General features: G+C 49.4%; 1 protein-coding gene and 1 non-coding gene across 2 annotated transcripts in view; both read right to left on the reverse strand.

Annotated features, from left to right (window-relative positions):
- SH3PXD2B (SH3 and PX domains 2B) overlaps positions 1-21,123 on the reverse strand; it is a 112,511-nt gene that overhangs the window by 70,653 nt on the left and 20,735 nt on the right. Inside the window, exon 2 of the mRNA XM_057541101.1 lies at positions 10,233-10,313. Within this exon, the coding sequence (XP_057397084.1) occupies positions 10,233-10,313 (81 nt within the window). The remainder of the gene's footprint in view (positions 1-10,232; positions 10,314-21,123) is intronic.
- LOC114236402 (U6 spliceosomal RNA) lies at positions 10,017-10,123 on the reverse strand. The gene has a single exon (XR_003622371.1). It is a non-coding gene; the product is annotated as a U6 spliceosomal RNA (small nuclear RNA).

Raw genomic sequence — 21,123 nt, forward strand, 5'->3', positions numbered from 1 at the left:
ACACCAATCAGGGGCACTATTTTTTTTTTAAAGGTATACCCCAGTCATCTGTCCACTGTACCCCGCTTATATGCGCTCTCCCGGGTTCCTGTTGAGCCCCTATCTGAATGTGCACACACCGGCTAAAGAAGCCCTGCCCAGCACTGTATTTCCCTGTGGTCTTCACAGCTCTGTCTTAGAGAGTTACTCTCTCACCCTGTGTCCTCACTTGCTTCTATCCAGATAAGCGGAGCTCGAAGAGCTGAAGTGTCTCCCCAAGCGTTATTAATTTGAGGCAACAGACCTGGGTTTAATGTTGCAAACTCTAACCACAGACATTATCCCTGGGGACCAGACAGCCCTGGGGTTTAATCCTAATGATTCCTCATGCCAGCTGTGTGTCTTGGTGAGAGACCTCGCCTGATGAGTCTGATTCACCACCTGCAGAACGACAGACACAGCCTGCCGGGCAGCGTGGTTGTGTAAATGAATGGCTGTACGTGAACTGTATGTGGGGATGCACTGGGTCCTCAGCAAGAAATGCCCCCTCCTTGCACTCTGCCCACAGTGAATGTTATTCTGAGAATTATTTGGGAAAAATTTTCAGTATTTAATGAGACTGCATGTGTGTTTTTGTGTTGAGTATACATAACATAAAATCGATCATTTCAACCATTTGAAGTGTACAATTTAGCGGCATTAAGTACATTGTTGTGCAACCATCACCACCCTCCATCTCCAGAACCTCTACATCATCCCACACTGAAACTCTATATCCATTAAACACTAACTCCCCATTCCTCTCCTCCAGCCCTTGGCAACCACCATCCTACTTTCTATCTCTATAAATCTGACTATTCTTGGCACTGCATATAAGTATTTGTCCTTTGTATATGGCTTATTTCACTTAGAATAATGTCTTCAAGGTTCATCCGTTTCATAATATGTGCTGGAATTTCCTTCTTATTTATTTATTCATTCATTCATTTATTTATTTATGGCTGTGTTGGGTCTTCGTTTCTGTGCAAGGGCTTTCTCTAGTTGCGGCGAGCGGGGGCCACTCTTCATCGCGGTGAACGGGCCTCTCACTGTCGCGGCCTCTCTTGTTGCGGAGCACAGGCTCCAGACGCGCAGGCTCAGTAATTGTGGCTCACGGGCCCAGCTGCTCCGCGGCATGTGGGATCTTCCCAGACCAGGGCTCGAACCCGTGTCCCCTGCATTGGCAGGCAGATTCTCAACCACTGCGCCACCAGGGAAGCCCCTCCTTCCTTTTTAAGGCTGAATAATATTCCACAATGAGGCTGTGTTTTAAGGCTGGTAAAATTCCTCCCACTACCCAGGTCTCCTCAGTGGCCAGAGCTGGGCCTTCCAATAGAACTTTCTACGATGATGGAGATATTCTATATCTGTGCTGTCCCTTATGGCAGCCACCAGCCCTGGACGGCTACTGAGCACTTGAAATGTGGCTCCTGCGACTGAGGAGCTGAAGTTTTAATTTTATTTAATTTTAATTAACTTAAATGTGCATTTAAATAGCCTCACATGACTAGCGGCATAGGGCTGGACTCATTCTCCTCTTTTAGCCATATCTAGCTTTATTTCATTTTATCATCCCGTCAATGGTAACTGCAATCTGTATGACTGCTATTCGCAAGGACAGGTGATCAGAGGCCTGTGAGCTATTTTGTTTTTGGTTTTAGCGTGTCTGGGTTCACAGGCCACAAGCTGCTTCTATCCGGGGAACTGTCACACTTGGCAACCACAGGCTTTGAAACAGACACGGGTGGCATTCCAGACCCTCTTTAGGGACCCCCAGACCCGGGATGTCTGCAGCAGCAGGACCAGAGGCGTGCCGGGCAAAGTCCAACTGCAGACGGTATCCTTGGAAACGGGAAAGTCCACACCCCTCCCCCCAGATAATAAAAGGAAGTTGGGCTGAGGGTGCAGAGGACTGAAAATTGAGGAGGAAAGTGAGTCAGTCTTGGGGGGTAGGAAGGGGGGGGGAGCCACGTCAGGCTGCCACATCACAAGGGGAACGAGAGAACGCTCCATCAGCAGTTTTTAAGACACAGCTTGTGGTGGAGGGAGAGGAGACAGGCTGTCCAAGGAAAATACCGTGGAGGCTGGCGTGGAGGTCCACACGTGGTTCGCGTTAGCGGCAGGCTGGACTTGGAGAGGTTTCCTCCCTCACTGTGACAAAGGCCCCGCGTCCCAGAAGGGCAAGAGCAGGCAGTGCAGAAGGGCCGGGGTGACCATCGTGGGCAGCTGCAGGCTGGCGGGGAGTCACGTGGTTCTCAGAGCAGGACACGACAGCATACCTGGGCCTGCTCTACAGCACGTGGTTGGCTGTCTTTGGGGACTCTGTCCCCTCGATGAGCTGCTTTGTCTAAATGTCGGCATGCCCCTGGACATGCCCCTTGGAGCCTGCCGCCCGCCCCTCCTTGTCCGTCCACTTCTTTCCTGCTTGCTGTCCCTCCCAGTCAGGGCAGCATGTTCTCAGCCCGACCCCCTCACTGGGCTGCCTGGTGGCCTGCCCCGCCCCCCTCACTGGTACGTGGTAGGCACTTGGGATATATTTATGCAAAGAATGAATGAATCAATGGATGAACAAATGGATGAAAAAGTGGTTAACTGCTTTGGTCAACCATTGTCTAGGAGGGGAGAAATTATGTTCCAGGTGGCGGCAGCAGGACCTGCATTGGGCCTTAGACGCAATTGACCAACACACCTTGCCTCTTTCTGTTTTCCAAATAAAGAATTGCAGTTGGCCCCTCCATATCCTTGGGTTCCATATCTGCAGATTCAACCAATGGCAGATCAAAAATATTCGAGGGGGAGAAAACTTCCAGAAAGTTCCAAAGAAGCAAAACTTGATTCTGCCATGGCTGGCAACTATTTACATAGCATTTACCTTGTATTTACATAGCATTTACATTGTATTAGGTATTATAAGTAATCTAGAGATGATTTAAAGTATACAGGAGGATGATATAAGCAAATACTACGCCATTTAACATGAGGGACTTGAGCATCGTCAGATTTTGGTATCTGTTGGGCGGGGGGCATGAAGCGGGTGGTGCTGGAACCAGTTCCCCCAGGGATACCAAGGGATGACTGTGCTGTGTGAAAAAAAGGCAGCTACCATATTTTCTCAGCTCTATACCATCAATATGGCAATGGCTTTTCAGAGGGAAGGGAACAAATATTCCATTAAGCGTATAAAACATGTGGGAGGCACACCCCAATTTCAGAAGATAATGTCTGGGGAAAAGAGTGTGTCTCAGGGTCCAGCAAAGGCAGTATTTGAGTACAGATGGTTGGTGGAATCCTAGGCCAGGTGTTGACTAGGAGCTCGCTGGGATGTCTTCCCAGCTGGGCAAGGCCTGCCTAGGGAGCAAGAACTTCAGCCCCGCCCCTCCTACACCTGCTCCCAGCAAAGATGGGAGAATATACTCCCTTCCCCTTGGCTTCTGCGGTGGAGCCTGGGGGCTTCTTGGCAGACAGTCCCCAAAGCTCATTAAGTGCATCTGGGGCTACCAAACTCTCAGAAGGGGGACAGGCTAGTTCTATCCCAACAGAAACTGGAAACAAACGATGTTTGCTGTGTGACCTGGGACAGCCTCTCCTGTCGCCGGATCTCGGTTCCCTTCTCTGGGGAAAAACAAAGGCACAGATCAAGATGCCGCCTCCGGCTTGCCTTCAGCTCTGTGATGTGCTGCATTTGGGAAACGGATCCCCCGGAAAGCCTCCGTGCCTGGAAGCAGTCCCCTAAGCATGGAGCGTTCCTGCTTACAGGACACGTGTCATTGGTGCTCCTCTCGAGAACTCCCTGCCGGGCAGGGTGACCCAGCTGGCTCTGTGCATCCCCCTCACGCCACCCCCGCTGTCAGAATTCTGCAAGATGCCCAGCTCACGGTCCTGCTCTCTCACACTTCTGCATCTTCGCACACATGGTTTCCTCTGTGTGGGATGCCCTCCCCCATTCTGTCAGTGGGGCAACTCCTTACTCATTATCAAGACCCTGCTCAGATGTCACCTCCTCCAGGAAGCAAGCCCTGCCTGAGTTCCCTGGCTGGCACAGAGGACACTCTTTGAACACTTGCAAACATTTCACTGTGCCCTCTGTGAGGGAAGCCCTGGCTCCAGGGATGACCATGACCCTCGGCCTGGGGGATGCAATGAACTAGTGGGAAAACTCAGAGGGCAAAGGTCACATGGCACAGGGTGAAGCGGACCCGTCACGCATCCGAGGCGTGTCTGTGCAGGGCTCGTGTTCAGCTCAGAGCAGTCCTCTGCAGGATAGACTATGCCTGCATCTCACAGGGAGGTGCCGAATGGGCCTTCAGAGGGCAGCTGTCTTCAGAGGACAGAACTCTAAGAGTAGACAGATTCGAAGGCAATCCTGGACCTCCGGGAGGCAGGAGCACAGGCTTCAGACTCAACCACACCTGGGCCTGAGTCCAGCCATGCTCCTTATTAGGCACGTGACTCTGCCTCTCTGAGCTTCCCTTCCCCCATCTGTGACATGGACACAACACTGACTTCATGCCTGTAAGTGAGGACTAAATGCGACGGCGTATAAATGGACGTCTAGAGCATTTTAGTAAACAGTCGCCAATATTGTTATGACGTCATTCAACCAGCCACATTTCCGCTAGGCGCTGCCCTCAGCTCTCCAGGCATTCCTGTCCCCGCCCAGTGCCCTGTTCGGAGGCCAGCTCCCTCTGTTACACTCTGATGGACTCTCCAGAGTGTGCCCAGATGAGGGCAGAAAGGGAGGTTCAGAGAGGCTGAGGGCCCTGCCCAAGGTCACACAGCCAGTCAGGCAGAGGGCTGGGACCTGACACCAGGTCTTCCCACTCCAAGCCCAGGGCTCTACCGCCTGCGCCCTCACGTGAGTGAGACACGTTGCCAGATGTTAACCAGTAGTGGTGGGCATGACTATCAGAGTCCAGCTTTCCTGAGACAAGGGAGTTGGGAAATCATATCAGAAGGTGATCTGTCAGAAAGGGGACCTTTTTGCTGGTGACTGTGAGTTTCTTTTCCCATGAAGGAGCCTGAGTCATGCTCCTTCCTTCTACCCCAGTGGCCTCTCTGCAGACTGTTTCCTCTGCCTGAGTGTCCTGCCCCCACCAGAGGGGACATTTACTTTTTTGTCATTTACAGGTTATTTTCCCTTCTTTGGCAGCACGTCTCTGATTTCCTCTGGGGAATCTTCTACTCCTCTATTAGTCAGCATGGATGTGATGCTGATTCTACTCCAGTTCCTGGGCTGGCCCTGACTGGCCTGGCCATTACCCAAGATGAACCAATGAGACTTGTGCTGAAACCGTTGGGGTGTTCTCTTTTTCCCTTAAGTCACTGAGCTGACCGCTGGATACAGCTGGCTGGGAGCTGTGGCTGCCACCATACCAGACAACACCCTGCCTGGACACAGAGGAGACCAAGAAGTGGAGAAAGGCAGGTCCTGGTTGACCCTGTGGCCCCTAGATCCAGCCATACCTGAAGCCAAGTACCCTTAGTCTTCTCAGTTCCATTTAGCTAATCAATGTAATTTTTGAAGAATCCATATGGACTGGGTTTCTGTCATCTGCAACTAAAACACTTCTGACTAAAACAAGGTCTCATGGCCAGGAAGTGGCAGCATTTGGATAAAAGCCCAGGGTCTTAACCATTCTATTAAACTGGCATCACCGCCTGCTCTAATCTTCATGCCAGTTCCTAGCAGCAACTCACGCCTATCAATAATCCCAACAGCTGACATTAGCTCAGGGCTCGACAGCCCAGAAACTGCTCTCACACACATCATCACATTTTTACAAAAAGAAATTGAGATCTACTTCACATACCATAAAATGCACCCTTTTAAAGTGTTCAATTCAGTGGGTTTTAGTATATTCCCAAGGTTGTGCAACCATGACCACTATCTAATTCCAGAACATTTTCATCACCCTAAAAAGACACCCAGTTCCCATTAACAGTCTCTCCTCCTTTCTCCCTCCCCCCAGCTCCTGGCAACCACTAATCTGCTTTCTGTCTCTATGGATTTGCCTCTTCCGGACACACATCATCACTTTTAACTCCAAAGGAGCCTTGTGAAGTAGCCACTTGTAAGAGCAGCACTGCACAGCAGAGTGACCAAGACTGTGGACCCTGGTGTTGCCTGCCCAGCTTCAAATCTGAGTTCTAATGCTCATCGGCTGTGTGACCTTGGGCAAATGACTTAACCTTTCTGAGCCTGGGTTTCTTCATCTGTATCATTTGATAAGCTTGACATGAGGATTAAATGAGTCACTACATCTTGATGCTGAGCAGGCAGTACCTCAGGAATGCCAGCTGTTTCCTTATCATCACCCCCATGCTACCGATGAAGAAATCACAATCAGGCACAGAGGGGTTAAGGGGTGTGCCCATGGCCACACAGAACAGGTGGCTGGGCCCCAAGTCTCCTGACTGAGTCGTCTGCTGTTTCCATTACGCCACACTGGCCGAGCTGTTCCTCCATGAAAGCTTGACCCTCCCCATACTCTGAGCCAAGTTACTTCTGCAAAAGCCAAGGCTACTCGCCAGACAGGGAGGGAGGGGAGGGGAGAATCATGAAATCATCCAACTTCAGGGTGTCGCAGCCCCACGCGAGCCGGCCTCCTTGCCTGGTCCCTGGGATCAGCCCCTTCTTCCAGCTTCCCTCTCTCAGGTGCGGGGCTGGGGGGCGGGGCAGGCCATTTCCAGGACAGCAGGACCCTCTGGAATTCCAGGACTCTCCCACTCCAGTTGCCCATCTGGGACTCTTTAAAGCTGGCTTAAGCCCTGTCTTTAGAAGACTTTGTTACAGGAGGGGAGTCTAAGGCAGCTATTTATGTTGCAGCAAACCTCCAATTCTTACTAATTATGCTGGGGTTGGAGGGAAGGAAACCTCGCTTTTAAGTTCTGGTAGAAATAAGAAAGTTGAGTTAGAACAGGAGAGTGGAGGGAATGCAGGCTTCAGACCAGGATGCCTTGTGATCCAACCCTGGCTCAAAAACGTTCCCAAACAATGTCACCTTGGGCAAATCCCATGTGAGCAGAGCGACAGCAGATGACAGCTAACGCTTACTGAGCAAGGCACACACAACTGACTGAACTGTTACGACAGATGTGAGCAAAGTGCTTTCATTCTTAATACAGTATGTGGATGGGGAAACTGAGGCTCAGAAACATACAGAGGTGACACTGAGCTGAGACCTGAAAAGACAAAGCTGAGATGTGAGTGAACCCAGGTTTGCCTAACCCCAGAAGTCAAGGTCTGAAGCCCTGGGCGAGGCTGGAATAGGGAACTCGGTAACACAGTCAACTTCCCCACACACTGCCTGGCCCACAGGCTGCCAAAGGGCAGCAGTGAAAATTTCTATCCGTGCCACCAGGGCCTCCTGCCCACCCTCTTCTCATTGAACCTCCTCCTCTAGATGATGCTGTCCCACCCGCCCCACCCCTCTGGCCACAGCTAGCAGGCTCAGGGGTTGGACTCTGGCCCAGGATGCTGACACTCAGATGCTCTCTCCCAGAGATTGGAGCCGAACCCACCAACTCCAGTGCCTCGACACAGGGAAGGGCATTTCAACTTGGGGACTGAAGGTGTTGTTTGGGGGATGCGGGCCAAAGGGCCAGCGGAAGAAGCTGGTCCAGAGGGGCTGGCGGGAAAGGGAGTAGGTTCGATGGGAGAGCTTGTGGCCACGTGACACACGGCCCGGGAGCTGCCAGGCTTCCGGTGGGTCATTCTGTTGCTGGTTCCGGGCCCCTGTGAGGCCGGCTGTACTCCTGGCTCTGGTTTCCATCTGGTTTCTGCCTAAGCTAGCTGAGTGGGTGTCTGCTCTGTGGATGCCAATAATCCCTAGGCTAGCAATCACCCATGTCACTCATCTCTGCCCCCTCTGTTCCTTCTTGGAAGCATCAGGCAGGCAAGAGGCCTCTGAAAGCAAAAATATAGGTAGCACCGCCGCCCGTGTAACATAGACCCTCGGTGCACGAAAAATCAGTCTAGCAACTTGCAAAATATTTACCCAACACCCACGCTCTAAAGACCTGCCGAAATGGATCTACATAAATCACCCTTGTGTCTGGGCAAGAGGGTGTGGATCTCTGTCTTTCTCACGCAGGACCACGTTCGGAGGTGCTGGGCATTACTGCTATCATCTTTCCTGCCTTTCCTCCATGGTCAGCCCTTCCCCCACCCATGCCCATGTCTGCTCCTGCCAAGTCCCTTTTAGATGGTATCTTAACATCTTTAACATAGAGCCTCTTTGGGTATTGACATTTGGTACATGTTTGCTGCGGACCAGAAGAAAAATATCACTTGTATATGATACTGTTTGGTTTGTTGCATAGTGAACACAAAACATCACTTATGAGTTCATTACATATTAAGTAATTAGGTAACTGGTGTCAACTGCTGTCCAGTATGCAATGACTCTTGGCAATTTATAATGTAGATTGTTTGGTGATACTGGGGAAACAGGTTAGGAGCACATTATTATCTCCCCTTCCCCTTTTAAAATATTGGAACACAGGCTCTGAAAATTCTCTATTTGACATTTTTAGGAACAGATTAGGTCTGTTCAACCAAGGATGGCGGTGGTTAATGTCATCTCCAGAGAGAACATGGAAGGCAGAAAGAAAGACAGGCTGGTGCGTGGAGGACCTGGGCTGTCTCCTGATGTCCCCACAATGCCTTCTCTACATCTGATCACAGCTGTTCTCTCCAGGTCTCAGTCCCCACCTCCCTGACTGAGAGGCAGAGCAGGGACCAGATAAGCCCACTGGCCATCACATTCCTCAACCATACTGACTGGCTTCGAGATGAGCCTATGAAACACAACACTGTGTTTGCTGAGACTTCTGCAAAGTGACCTTTCACTCTTTCCTGCTAAGTGTGAGCCCAGAGCATTTTGCAACCACGTGGGATCTGAGGATAAAGGCAACATCAGGGAACTGGGAATTCAGAACAAGAGGAAGAAGCTGGGTGAGAGGACACAGAGGAGAACCCTGTATCAAGCTGCACCTGAAGCCTGCCAGTTTCCTTCTCCCAGGACCTTCTGTCACACCAGCCCCCTAAATCCCCCCCATCTACGTAGGCCAGTTTGAGCTGGGTTTCTGTCCCTTGCAACCAAAGGATCCTAACCGGTACACAGAGGGAAAGAAGACAGTCATCTCGATGAGGCCTTACATTGGCCTGCGAGGTATGTGAGCCCCTCACCAAGTGGCAGGGAACACTCATGGATTCAGGAAGCTGGGCAAGTTCCCATCTCCTCCTGAGGTCTGTGTTTTCTAAAGAACTTTGTTCCATCATATCAGGCACTGTGACTTTTCATGACACACTTGCTTTGAGTTGCTGGCCTTTGGTGACGTCAGGATAATGCTGCTGACCCATGGATTCGAGATCTTTTACCCGACTGGGGAGGGGCGTACACAGAGCCGTCCACATAGGCTCCCTGTGAGACTGGTGGTGCTCAGGGGGGTTATAGGTCATTCCTTCGTTTGTTCGTTCGTTCATTCATTCGTTCATTCATTCACCAAACATTGACTGGATACACAGGTGGCCTTCGCTGGCCAGGGAATGAAGTCAGACCAGGCTTCCCCGAGGATGAGACAACGAGGGGGCTGGAGGGTGCAGGAGGTGTTCCAGGTGAGGAAGCGCTAATGCAAAGGCCTCAGAGGAGAGGAGAAGGCGAGCATGGTGCCCTCAGAGCACGGCAGGCATTTTAGGAGCTGAGCAAGGAGCCTGATGGGGAGGGGAGGCCAAGGTGAGGCAACAGACGTGCGTCTGTCTTGAGAGCAGAACAGGGCCACGAGGTCTGAACACACTCAACAACTGAACTCACCAGCAAACACGATTACACAAGTTCAAGATCTGCACTTCAAAGCCAACAGAAACGATCTCCAGATTAGCCTCCGTTCTAGAGCAGTCAACAGGAGCCTTTCTTTTATTTGGAAAATATCGAATATCAAAGCATAAAGCAATACAGCCCATTACTTATGTCCCCAAAGTGATGGACCCTTTTTTGAAAAATATAGAACGCTCCTCAAATTTGCGTGTCACCCCTGCACAGGGGCCAGGCTAATCTTCTCTACATCATTCCAATTTTAGTATATGTGCTGCTGAGGTAAGTGCATAGACATCATTTTAAACAAGAACACTGTGGCTCTGAAGTCAAAGTGGAAAGTAAGTCCAAATAAACTCTTTCCCGCCTTGCAGCTCACTGGAGACCCCAAATCCTTACCTGGAGATCAAAGAATTTGCTGTAGCGCCGATAAATGGCCTCCGTGGAGCCGCTGGACCACGTGACACGGATGATGTAGACCTGCAGAGAGGGACGGAGACAGGCGTTAACACCAAGGGGGTCTTTCCATCTCCAGGACTCAAGACCAAAGCAGTTCAGAGTCAGAAAGACCTGGGTTTGAATCTCAGCTCTGCCCCTGACCAGCTGTATGACTTGGACGGGTTACTTGCTCTCTCTGAGCCCCAGCTTCCTCTTCAATAAAATGGGTCGAATAACCCCACCTCTGAGAGTTGTGCAAAGGATTACATGAACTCAAGTATAGGAAAGCATAAGCACCCTGCTCATCTCAGGAGATGCTGTTACTCTCACGATTTCTTACTCCCCACTCAATTCAGAGAGCCACGGGGCTGGCTATTTTGTCAGCCACATTCTTAAAACTTTGACTTGTCAGAAGTCACAGCAACCTGCGGCTCTTAGCTCTCTTGTATTTCTCATGAGCTAAGCCATCACGCCATTTTCTCCAGTTAGGGCCTGGGCTGAGTCATCTTTTCCCTCTGCATGACAGTTTCTCCATCTGTAAACTGGGTTAACAGCATCTGTTTCCGCTGCCTCCCAGGAGAGTGTGAGGATTCGATTAAGACGGAGGATGGAGAGCCACTTTATAAACCACAGGGCCATGTTTTCAATCTCTGTCACAAGTCACAGCACACACAGAAAATAACACATTGACAACAAATTTGGGCAAACCAAGGTGGCAGCAGGAGGTCACAGCATCTGGCTGGGGGCTCTGGTGGCCCCGGACACCACCTGGATACTCAAGGGATAAGGGGTCAGCACATCCATTCCTGGCTTGCACAAATTATCTGTGGTTACAGGGTAATTTTGACACTTAAAACATACATATGTGAAAGCTGCCTGGAAACAGAGAAATGCTGTATAAACACGAGGGGCTAGGTGTCATTAAAGAGGCCATGGGGGTACACAGGCAGGGCCCCTGCCTCTGTGAGTGGAGGGTGAGCTGGGGAGACAGCATGTGCATAAGTGAAGATAAGTAACATGTGCGCAGTGGACGTCTGTTATTTTTTGCCTGGTACTGGTTAACCTTTCTTTCAACCAGAGTGCCTTGACTTCTCTCCTGGGAGCCTCCTTCCCTACCTCAACGCAGTCCCTGAGACACCAAGGTGGGTACCACTGTCCACAGTGATTGGTTGAGGAGTGAGCACATGACCCACGCCGGGCCAATCAGAGCCAGTAAGAATCAGCCCCGGACTTCTGCTCTGACCCCTGAGAAAGATAAGCTCTCTTTCTTTGAGGTTGCTAGGCTGTTAGGATGCAACATGGAGATGCCAGGGGGCCATCTCATCATCGCTTGGGAGGAGCCTGCCTGAGAATGAGGCCAGTATCAGTAGATTCCTGATGACACAGTCTGACCCTTAGGTCCAGCTTTGCCTGTAGCTCAATCTACTCCTTGTCTGTCCAGTTTCCTGAGCCAGTAAATCCTGGGCCACACCCAGGATTATTATAATAATTCCACACTCTGGAATTATTTTTGAAGCCAGTTTAAGTTGGGTTTCTGACACATGTAATTTAGCCCTGACGGATGCAGGAAGGGGGGCAGGAGAGATTGCTGAAGCTTGAAGTCATCATGGTGTACCTTGAAGGACATGTAGATCTAGAGAGTAGGAGAGGAAAGAAGAGACTGTCGATGGTGAGGGATAATGGTGGAGCAAAGACGAGCTCAGGGAGTACGGGGGGACCACGCCTAGCAGTGGTTTCCAAAGCGGTTTTAGACAAAGTCTCTTCCCAAATGAGTTCTTGCTACGATACCTTCATTCAAAACAGGAAAAGGAGGAGCTGTGGGGGGCCAGAGCCAGAGCCCATTGTGAACACCAGGTACTTATGGGAGATTTTCCAGGCGAGAAGAGATGAAAAATGGAAAGACAAATCAAGACAAGATGGGAGGTGCCCTTGAATGCCCAGCTAAGGGGTTCACCAGGAACAACCACTCTAAATCCAACATCTATTTCATTTCAGCGAAGCAAGGCAGGAAGGAAGGCATTTGGACTTTAGACTCACACAATTTCCTAACCCCCAGGGCCTCAGTTTCCATCTGTAAAATGGGGTCATCGAGCCCATCTTACATAGAATTGTGATGATTTTCGGAGGTAAAGCTCTGAGCTCCTTGCCTGGCAGAGAGGAAAAGTTCAAGAAATCTCAGTACCCTTCACTCTGAGTCCCCAGTGCCTACCCGGCCCAGTTCAGAAAGACAGACTATTTCAACACCAGGGATTCAGGTATCCCACCTCCCCGCCCCTTGTTTGTGCCCACTAGTCCTGGGTACCTCATAGAGCCAAAAGACAGGGCAGGGCATCCTTTGGGAGGCAGAGTCACCCTGAAAAAGTGATTTTACGACAAAAAGAGCTGTCTCCAAAGCCACCTGAATAGTCATTAGTCTTATTAAAAAGAAAACAGGGGAATTCCTGGTGGCGCAGTGGTTAAAAATCTGCCTGCCAATGCAGGGGACACGGGTTCGAGCCCTGGTCCAAGAAGATCCCACATGCCGTGGAGCAACTGAGCCCGTGCACCACAACTACTGAGCCCCCGTGCAACAACTACTGAAGCCCGCGCACCTAGAGCCCGTGCTCCGCAACAAGAGAAGCCACCGCAATGAGAAGCCTGCGCACCACAACCAAGAGTAGCCCCTGCTCACCACAACTAGAGAAAAGCCCACGCGCAGCAACGAAAAGAAAGGAAGAGAGAGACAGAGAGAGAAAGAAAGAAAGAAAACATCAATTCTGCTTAACCAAGACTCCAGCATGTCAATTTAGAATGGCTCCCGTTCATTCATTCACTCTACAACACTTATTAAACACCTCTTGCGTACCAGGCCCTCTGCTAGGTGCTGGGTTACAACGAGGAGCAGGACAGCCTCGGACCCTGCCCTTGGAGAGTGGGAAGATGGGCAATAAACCAGCAGATGAGGAAATACGTATATAATTTAAGTTACAGTAAGTGCTAGGAAGGACCCCAAAGCCTGCTGTGGTAGCGCAAGATGGGGATGGTGGCGGTGGGTGTCCTTGGGAGGGAAGGTCCCTCTGAGGAAGCAGCCTTTGACCTGAGACCTGAAGGATGAGGAACTGGCTTGGGGAAGAGCTGAGGAAAGTGTATTCCAGACAGAATGAAAAGTACAAATGAAGACATGCAGGCTGGAAAATGTTTGGAATGTTTGAGGAACCGGAAGGCCATCATGGCGGGACAGAGCTGTTAGGGAAGGGGATGTGGCCAGGGGGGGCAGCAGCTGCATCACGAGGGTCTTACAGGGCTTATAGGCCACGGTGAGGGATTTTTATTCTATTGAAGTTTTGAGGGGTGCAGGGGGCTGGGGAGGAGGCGTTTGACGTAATTTAATGTATGTTTTAAAAAAATATCCATCTATATGCCTCTGGCTGCTGTGTAGAAAATGGTTTTGAAAAGGGGCAGGGAAACTAGCAAGGGGGCTTTTCCATATCTGAAAGGGACCACGGAACTCAGCCAACCCAATGGCCCCACCTTCCAGATGGGTAAATGGAGTCCCAGAAAATACCTTACCAAAGGTCCCCATCCTGGGGGATGTATAAACAAAGTCTGTATGACAATCTGCGAAGGACAATGCCAATGTGGATTAAAAACAAGAAAAAAATAAAAGATCATCAAAGATTTTAAAACCAACCCAAAGCATACACCCATAAACAGAAAAAAAAAAAATTCTGCTTACATAATTCATTCTTGATCTCTTGTTTACAATTTAAAAAAAAATAAACTTTATTTAGTTAGTTATATTTATTTATTTATTTTTTTAGGTGTGTCACTCTATTTAGGTGTTCTTTCATTTCTGTCAGTAATATTTTGTGGTTTTCTTCTAATTTTCATAAAATTTTATTTATCCAGCATTTTAGAATTTTATTTATTTTTATATACAGCAGGTTCTTATTAGTTATCCATTTTATACATATTAGTGTATATATGTCAATCCCAATCTCCCAATATTTATTTATTTATTTACTTTTGGCTGAGTTGGGTCTTTGTTGCTGCACGTGGGCTTTCTCTAGTTGCAGCAAGCGGGGGTTACTCTTTGTTGCGGTGCGTGGGCTTCTTGTTGCAGTGGCTTCTCTTGTTGTGGAGCACGGGCTCTAGGCGTGCGGGCTTCAGTAGTTGTGGCACACGTGCTCAGTAGTTGTGGCTCGCGGGCTCTAGAGCACAGGCTCAGTAGTTGTGGCGCATGGGCTTAGTTGCTCTGTGGCATGTGGGATCTTCCTGGACCAGGGCTCGACCCCATGTCCCCTGCATTGGCGGGCGGATTCTTAACCACTGTGCCACCAAGGAAGCCCTTGTTTACAATTTTTAAAGTTCTGTCCCTACGGTACAAGAACTCTGTAGCAGATCTAATTGGTTTATTGGAATCAACCTCTGAACACAATGTCTGCATTTTTAGGCACAGATCTAACTTTTTGATGAGAATTGTCCCAATGTAGGGCTTTGGCCTTGCCCACGGTTTGGGGACTGGTGAAAGAGCCCATGCACTGGGTTCTAATGCCAGCCCTGCTGTTGGGTGAAACTCACAAGGTACCAATCTCTCTGGCCACAGTGTCCTTCTCTCTAACATGACGACAACAATCTCCCCTGAGGACTCACTGCAATAACTAAGGTACATAGGGCTTTGCCAATGCCCAGCACACATGAGCTGTGCAGTTCGTTTCTCCCTCATGGCAGGTATCTGGTATTCCTCCTTATCTGGTACCTCCTCTCTCCTTTTGGTAATAGCCCCTGATTTCCCTTGGAGGGTCACCTTTCTCCCTCCCCTAGTCTTTGTGATAGGGAGTATCATGTGTCCCAAGCCTGGCCATCCAGAATCTACCAGCCCATGATCCCAACAATGGTTCAGGGATGGGCACGTCACCCAAGCCAGGCTGCTGAGACTCAATTCTGAGACTTCTGATGGCATGATCAGGAAAGAGACCCTTTTCCCCACTGCAGTGGCGAGCTGGGAGAGCTCCACACTGTGATTTAAGACGTAGAAAGCACAGAAGCAAGCAGAGCTCAGAGGGAGAGAAAAGTGGCATGTCCTGTGACACTGCTTGAACCCCTGCACCTGGCATCCCGGACATTCCACACACACAAGCCCAAACCTTTTTTCTTATTTAAAGTCAGTATGAGATAGTTTTTGTTACTTGCAACCAAAGCATTCCTAACACATTTGACCTTGGCTTTTGGATTATATCCCAAACCCAGTTAATACTCACTGGCCTGGTGTTAAGGAATTAAAAGCAGACTTTTTCATAGCAGCATTAGTCACAATAGCCAAAAGGTAGAAACAACCCAAGTGTCCACTGATAGATGAATGGATAAGCAAAATGTGTAATATTATTCAGCCTTAAAAAAGGAAATTCTGACATATGCTACGACATGGATGAACCTTGAGGACATTATGCTAAGTGAAAAAGACCAGTCACAAAAAGACACATATTGTGTGATTCCACTTATACTAGGTATTTAGAGTAGTCAAATTCATAGAGACAGAAAGTAGAATGGTGGTTGCCAGAGGCTGGGGAAAGGGGAATGGGGAGTTAGTGCTTAATGGGTTTGGGAAGATGAAAAGAGTTGTGGAGATGGATGGTGGTGATGGCTGCACAACAATGTGAATGTACTTAACGCTACTGAACTGTACACTTAAAAATGGTTGAAATGGTAAAATTTATGTTATGTATATTTTATCAGTTTAAATAAATAAGTAAATAAATAAATAAGCAGATTTCCTTCAGAGATTTACATAGTACATGTCATGCTCCCTGGAAATGACACTTATAACTTTCTCCCTGGTGTAGCCCTCAAAACGCGTGCTACATATCTGAAGAACTTATATCCAGAATATATTTAAAAACAAAAAACAAAAAACACAACTCAACAGTAAGGAAACAACCAACTCAATTACATGATAGATAAAAGATCGGAATAGACACTTCATCAAAGAGGATATATGGGGACCTCCCCGGTGGCGCAGTGGTTAAGAATCCGCCTGCCAATGCAGGGGACACGGGTTCAAGCCCTGGTCCGGGAAGATCCCACATGCCGTGGAGCAACTAAGCCTGTGTGCCACAACTACTGACCCTGCGCTCTAGAGCCCACGAGCCACAACTACCGAGCCCACGTGCCACAACCACTGAAGCCTGCGAACCTAGAGCCTGCACGCTGCAACAAAGAGTAGCCCCCGCTTGCCACAACTAGAGAAACGCCGTGTGCCGCAACGAAGACCCAACGCAGTCAAAAATAAAATAAATAAATAAATTTATTTTTTTAAAAAAAGAGGATATATGGATGGCAAATAAGTGCATGAGAAGATAGTCAACATCATTAGCCATTAGAGAAAGGCAAATTAAAACCATGATGAAGGATCACCACGCATCCATTAGAATGGCTAAGATAAAAAAAAAATACTGACAAAAACAAGTGCTGACAAAAATGTGGGACCACTGGAACTCTCAGACATTACTGGTGGGAAAACAAGATGGCACAGCCACTCTGGAAAGATCCTTGATGGATGCTGAACCATGGGGTGAAAGGTTGTTGGAGAAAAGGAGAGTCATACGGGGTGAAGATATCACCCCAGGGATTAGTCTCCCAGCAAAGGGAAAAATGTCCCTTTTCAATGGAGAGATCTGGCGACCACAACTGTAATAGGTGATCAAACCTAGCGTGACCAAGAAGAGGGATAATTAGACCCTGAGGTGATGCAATAGGAAGTATACAAAACCTTCTGTCAAGTATTGTCACCAAAATATTTAACCTGAATCTCAAGTCTCTTGACCTAAGTTCCACTTCATAGGAAGTACAGGAGGGAGAGGAGCAAGCTAAATGACATGTAAGGAAACAATCAGATAAATCCAGAATGTGGGATGGTCTACAAGTCTACTCCTAGGGCATAGCTCAAGTGCTACCTCCTCCAGAAAGCCCTCCCTGACTGCTCCCGCCCCACCAATATTAGGTTGGGTCTCCCTGGTGCATGTCCCCTTGGCACCTACTCCCCCATCACAAAGTCGACTACACTTTACAGCAACTGCTGACAGCAGGAACCATGCTTGTCTTGCACATACACTGAATGCTCTATGCCCAACTCTGAGCACAATGGAAAATCTGTACTTTGTGGAAAAAAATGAGGAAAACACGAAGGTGCCAGGAGGTCAAGCCCTCTCTGGCTCCTGTCCTGCTTCACCACAACCCCTCCCTCTGGGAATGAGCAAGCACAGAGACCACACTGGTGTTCGAGGGCCATGGAGGAGGCCTTAAACCGGAATTAGCCACCAGCAAAATCCCTTCTTACACAACCTCAGCATCAGGGCCTGCGTGATTTGCAAAGTCTAGACTCCACAGGTCTGGGTTTCTCACAGGGCCTCTGTGTCAACAGGGCCAGACGTCCTGGGTTTCTAAACTTCCTCTAAGTCAGCCACGCCAGGGTGCTTGGGGTCGAGGTGGGCAGATGACTGGGTCTTGCTCTCCCCCAAATCCTCGCGAGCTTGCAGGCCACGCTAATACCTCCCACGTTGTCCTAGAGAGGGATGGAGGCTCAGAAGTGCAGTGACTTGCCTGAGGTCACAGGCTACACAGTGCAGAGCAAGGACTCTGACCAAGCTTACCTCTAACCCTGACGGCCTTGCTGCACCAGGGAATCATGCCCCCACCCAGCAGCTGGGCCACAGTTGGACCAAGGAGATGGCTGCTCATTTTTCTACCTCTTCCTCAGAGCCTGCTGGGAGGCTTTTGAGTTCAGGGCTTAACAGGGCCTGGATTCACCCTCTGCCTCCATCTCAACTAGCTGCGTGGTCTTGGGAAAGCAGCTTTACCTCTCTGCGACACAGCTTCCTGCTCCGTAAAGAACGGGGATCGTGACAGCGTGATGATTAAATGAGAAAATGCATGGAGAGTGCTGAGCTTGGGGCCTGGCACACGGTAAATGTTCCATAAAGAGAAGCTATCATCCTCCTCCTCACTGTGAGCTAAACACAGCGACATAAAGCTGAGGGGACCTCGCCCCTGCTCGTTGTCTCTGCAGGTGAGCCTCCTGCAGCCCACCCTCCAGTCCCCATCTGTCCCCATCTCCCCCGTGTGCTGCCTCCTCCACTGTCTTCTCCAGGCCCCAGGGGCGTGCAGAGGGACTGCCCCTCCAGGGCCTGGGAACACAGGCCCAGCTCACCTGAGCCTGGGGCACAGGTCTCCCAGCTGCTGGGTGAGTCAGGGCCCTGATCCCTCCCCGTTGGTGTCTGGGGGGAAGACCCTGCCACCTCCCACCCCAACCCTTGGGCCTCAGCCTGAGTGCAGGGGAGCAAATGTTGGGCCACCACACATGTGAGCCTGCTCGGTGCCGGGGCTTTAGCAGCCCTGGCCTTCCCTCCTCTACCTGGGGGTGAGGACCATCCCAGGGAGTCCCAGGTCAGTCTGACTTGCCAGGAGCTGCCGTAAAGAGGATGAGAAATCCCACGTGTTCATAGATGGAATTAGGTGTCTTGTAGCCTGGGCCACAGTGACCCCTGTCCTCTGAGGACCACCCTGTCCCGGGGCCTCCAGAGGCCACTTTTCTTCAACTTAGACTGCTTTTGGAAGACAGAAAAGAAAAAAGCCCCCTGGCAGATGCCAAGAGTTCATCTGTGGACCCCCACCTCCATGAGAAGTACCACTTGTTCCACCTCACAGCCACAGCTGACAGGTCCAGGGATGGTCGTTTCTCAGGAACCTGAAATCAGACCTGAATATATCGGCTCCATCCGAGAGGATGCTGCTGCAGCCAGAGCCACCTCCAGTTTGTGACAGACATTGGGTCTGCAGAGAGGGACGAACAAAGGAGAGGCAGAGAAGGGAGAGGCAGGGAGAGCCCTGCTTGGCTCCTGCCCACACTCCAGCTCCTGCTTCTAGGGCCCACCTGCCCACCCAGGGCCGCTATGATGCAGGGGACTGGCCTTCTAGTTAATTTCCCTCTTAGCATGAAGAACGTTTGTGTGCAACTAAAAGAATTCTGTGGGGCTTCCCTGGTGGCGCAGTGGTTGAGAATCTGCCTGCCAATGCAGGGGACACGGGTTCGAGCCCTGGTCTGGGAAGATCCCACATGCCGCGGAGCGGCTGGGCCCGTGAGCCACAATTACTGAGCCTGCGCGTCTGGAGCCTGTGCTCCGCAACAGGAGAGGCCGCGATAGTGAGAGGCCCGCGCACCGCGATGAAGAGTGGCCCCCGCTTGCCGCAACTAGAGAAAGCCCTTGCATAGTAACGAAGATCCAACACAACCAAAAATTAATTAATTAAAAAAAAAAATTAAAAAAAAAAAAGAATTCTGTGATATAGGGGAAAGTTCAGGCATTATCTTAGGTAAAAGAACAGTCTAAAACAACATAATCTAATCTCAAAAAAATTATGTATACAGTATATAAGTGTATGTGTGTGCTTGTGTATATTTCATTTGTGTATTACATGAATGCCGACTTAGTTAACACAGAACCAAAGCTCCCAGGGGAAACGAGGGCTGGGATCCTGTGAGCCTCTGATCACAACATTTTCATCCACTGATCAATACACAGCCTTGCTGTATGTTTCTGTTTAATGACACCTTATTTAATGTATATTGTTGATTCATTAAGCTTGAACTCATGGCCAGTGGCACTGTAACTCATGCCTGAACGAAGCTTACCTAACACCTCCAAAAGACACATCACAGCCTGAGCTTAGGAACACTAGACAGACCTTTAGCACTACGCTTGAGGCCATGTTAAACAGCGAAATGACCAAAAAAAGCACAAGAATGTATACAATGTGGCAATAGAGACCATGAAAAAGACACTTGTTCAGAGTATAAGAGCTGGAACAAGAAGGCAGAGGTCGCCTTGTTCAACCCCAGCTGGGAACATGCACCTCAGGCCACACAGTTTTTGCTGCCACGCACATGCCCACATCTGCAAGCGACTGGGAAAACACTGCAAGTACTGATGTCGGATTAGAAATAAATTTTAGCAAGCAGGCAAATTCCCAAATACGGAATCGGCAAATAACGTGGATTGACTATATTGTATATAAAGTGTGTGTGTATGTATATAAACCACTGATATATACATATATATATATAAACATGTATATATATGGTTTGCTCTGGGTTGGTAGGAATATGTTAAGACTTTAAAAATTCTCTTCTTGAAGCTTTCTTGTATTCTCCAGATTTTCTACTGTGCATTTTCTTTTATAATCAGAACGAAAAAGTCACTTTCCTAGGAGAACAGGAAGAAATGTGTCTGTGACACACTCTCTTGTCTGGAACACCAAGGTTGAACCCTATCCTCCCTCGCTATCTCGGCTCAGTCCTAGGGCCGTTCCTCTGGAACATCTTTCCAGATCACGGAGCACCTCCTGGGTGCAGGTACAGCCGATGACAGAGGTGGGAGTGTGGGATGGGAGGAAGCCGGGAGTCGGCAGAGGGTGTCTTAGCCCTGACCTCACTTTCTAATTTCGGTAAAGTCTTTTGCCCCTTTGAGACTTCGTGTTCTCTGAAAAATGGGGATAAGGACACTCATCCTTCCTAACTCACGGGCAAAGATCGAATGAGATATTTTTTTACAGCTCCAGAAATGGAATCTGTGTTGGTTAGAATCTCCGCTTGTGGCTGGGATTTGAGGGACGATGCCCCATAAATGCTTCCTTACTCCTCCGCAGTCACCTCCTTTGGCAGGTCCAACCCAGCCCAATGGAGTGCGGGCTCCCAGTGCCCGGAGGGACCCCACTAGACACACAGAAATTTATGCTCCATTTCTAAGGTCAGGTCATCCATGAATAAAGATTTAAAACAGAACAAAGCTTAGAGGCCCTTGAACAACACCTGGAGCCA

Source organism: Balaenoptera acutorostrata, chromosome 2, assembly GCF_949987535.1.
Source record: "Balaenoptera acutorostrata chromosome 2, mBalAcu1.1, whole genome shotgun sequence".
In the NCBI taxonomy this organism is placed as follows: Eukaryota; Metazoa; Chordata; class Mammalia; order Artiodactyla; family Balaenopteridae; genus Balaenoptera; species Balaenoptera acutorostrata.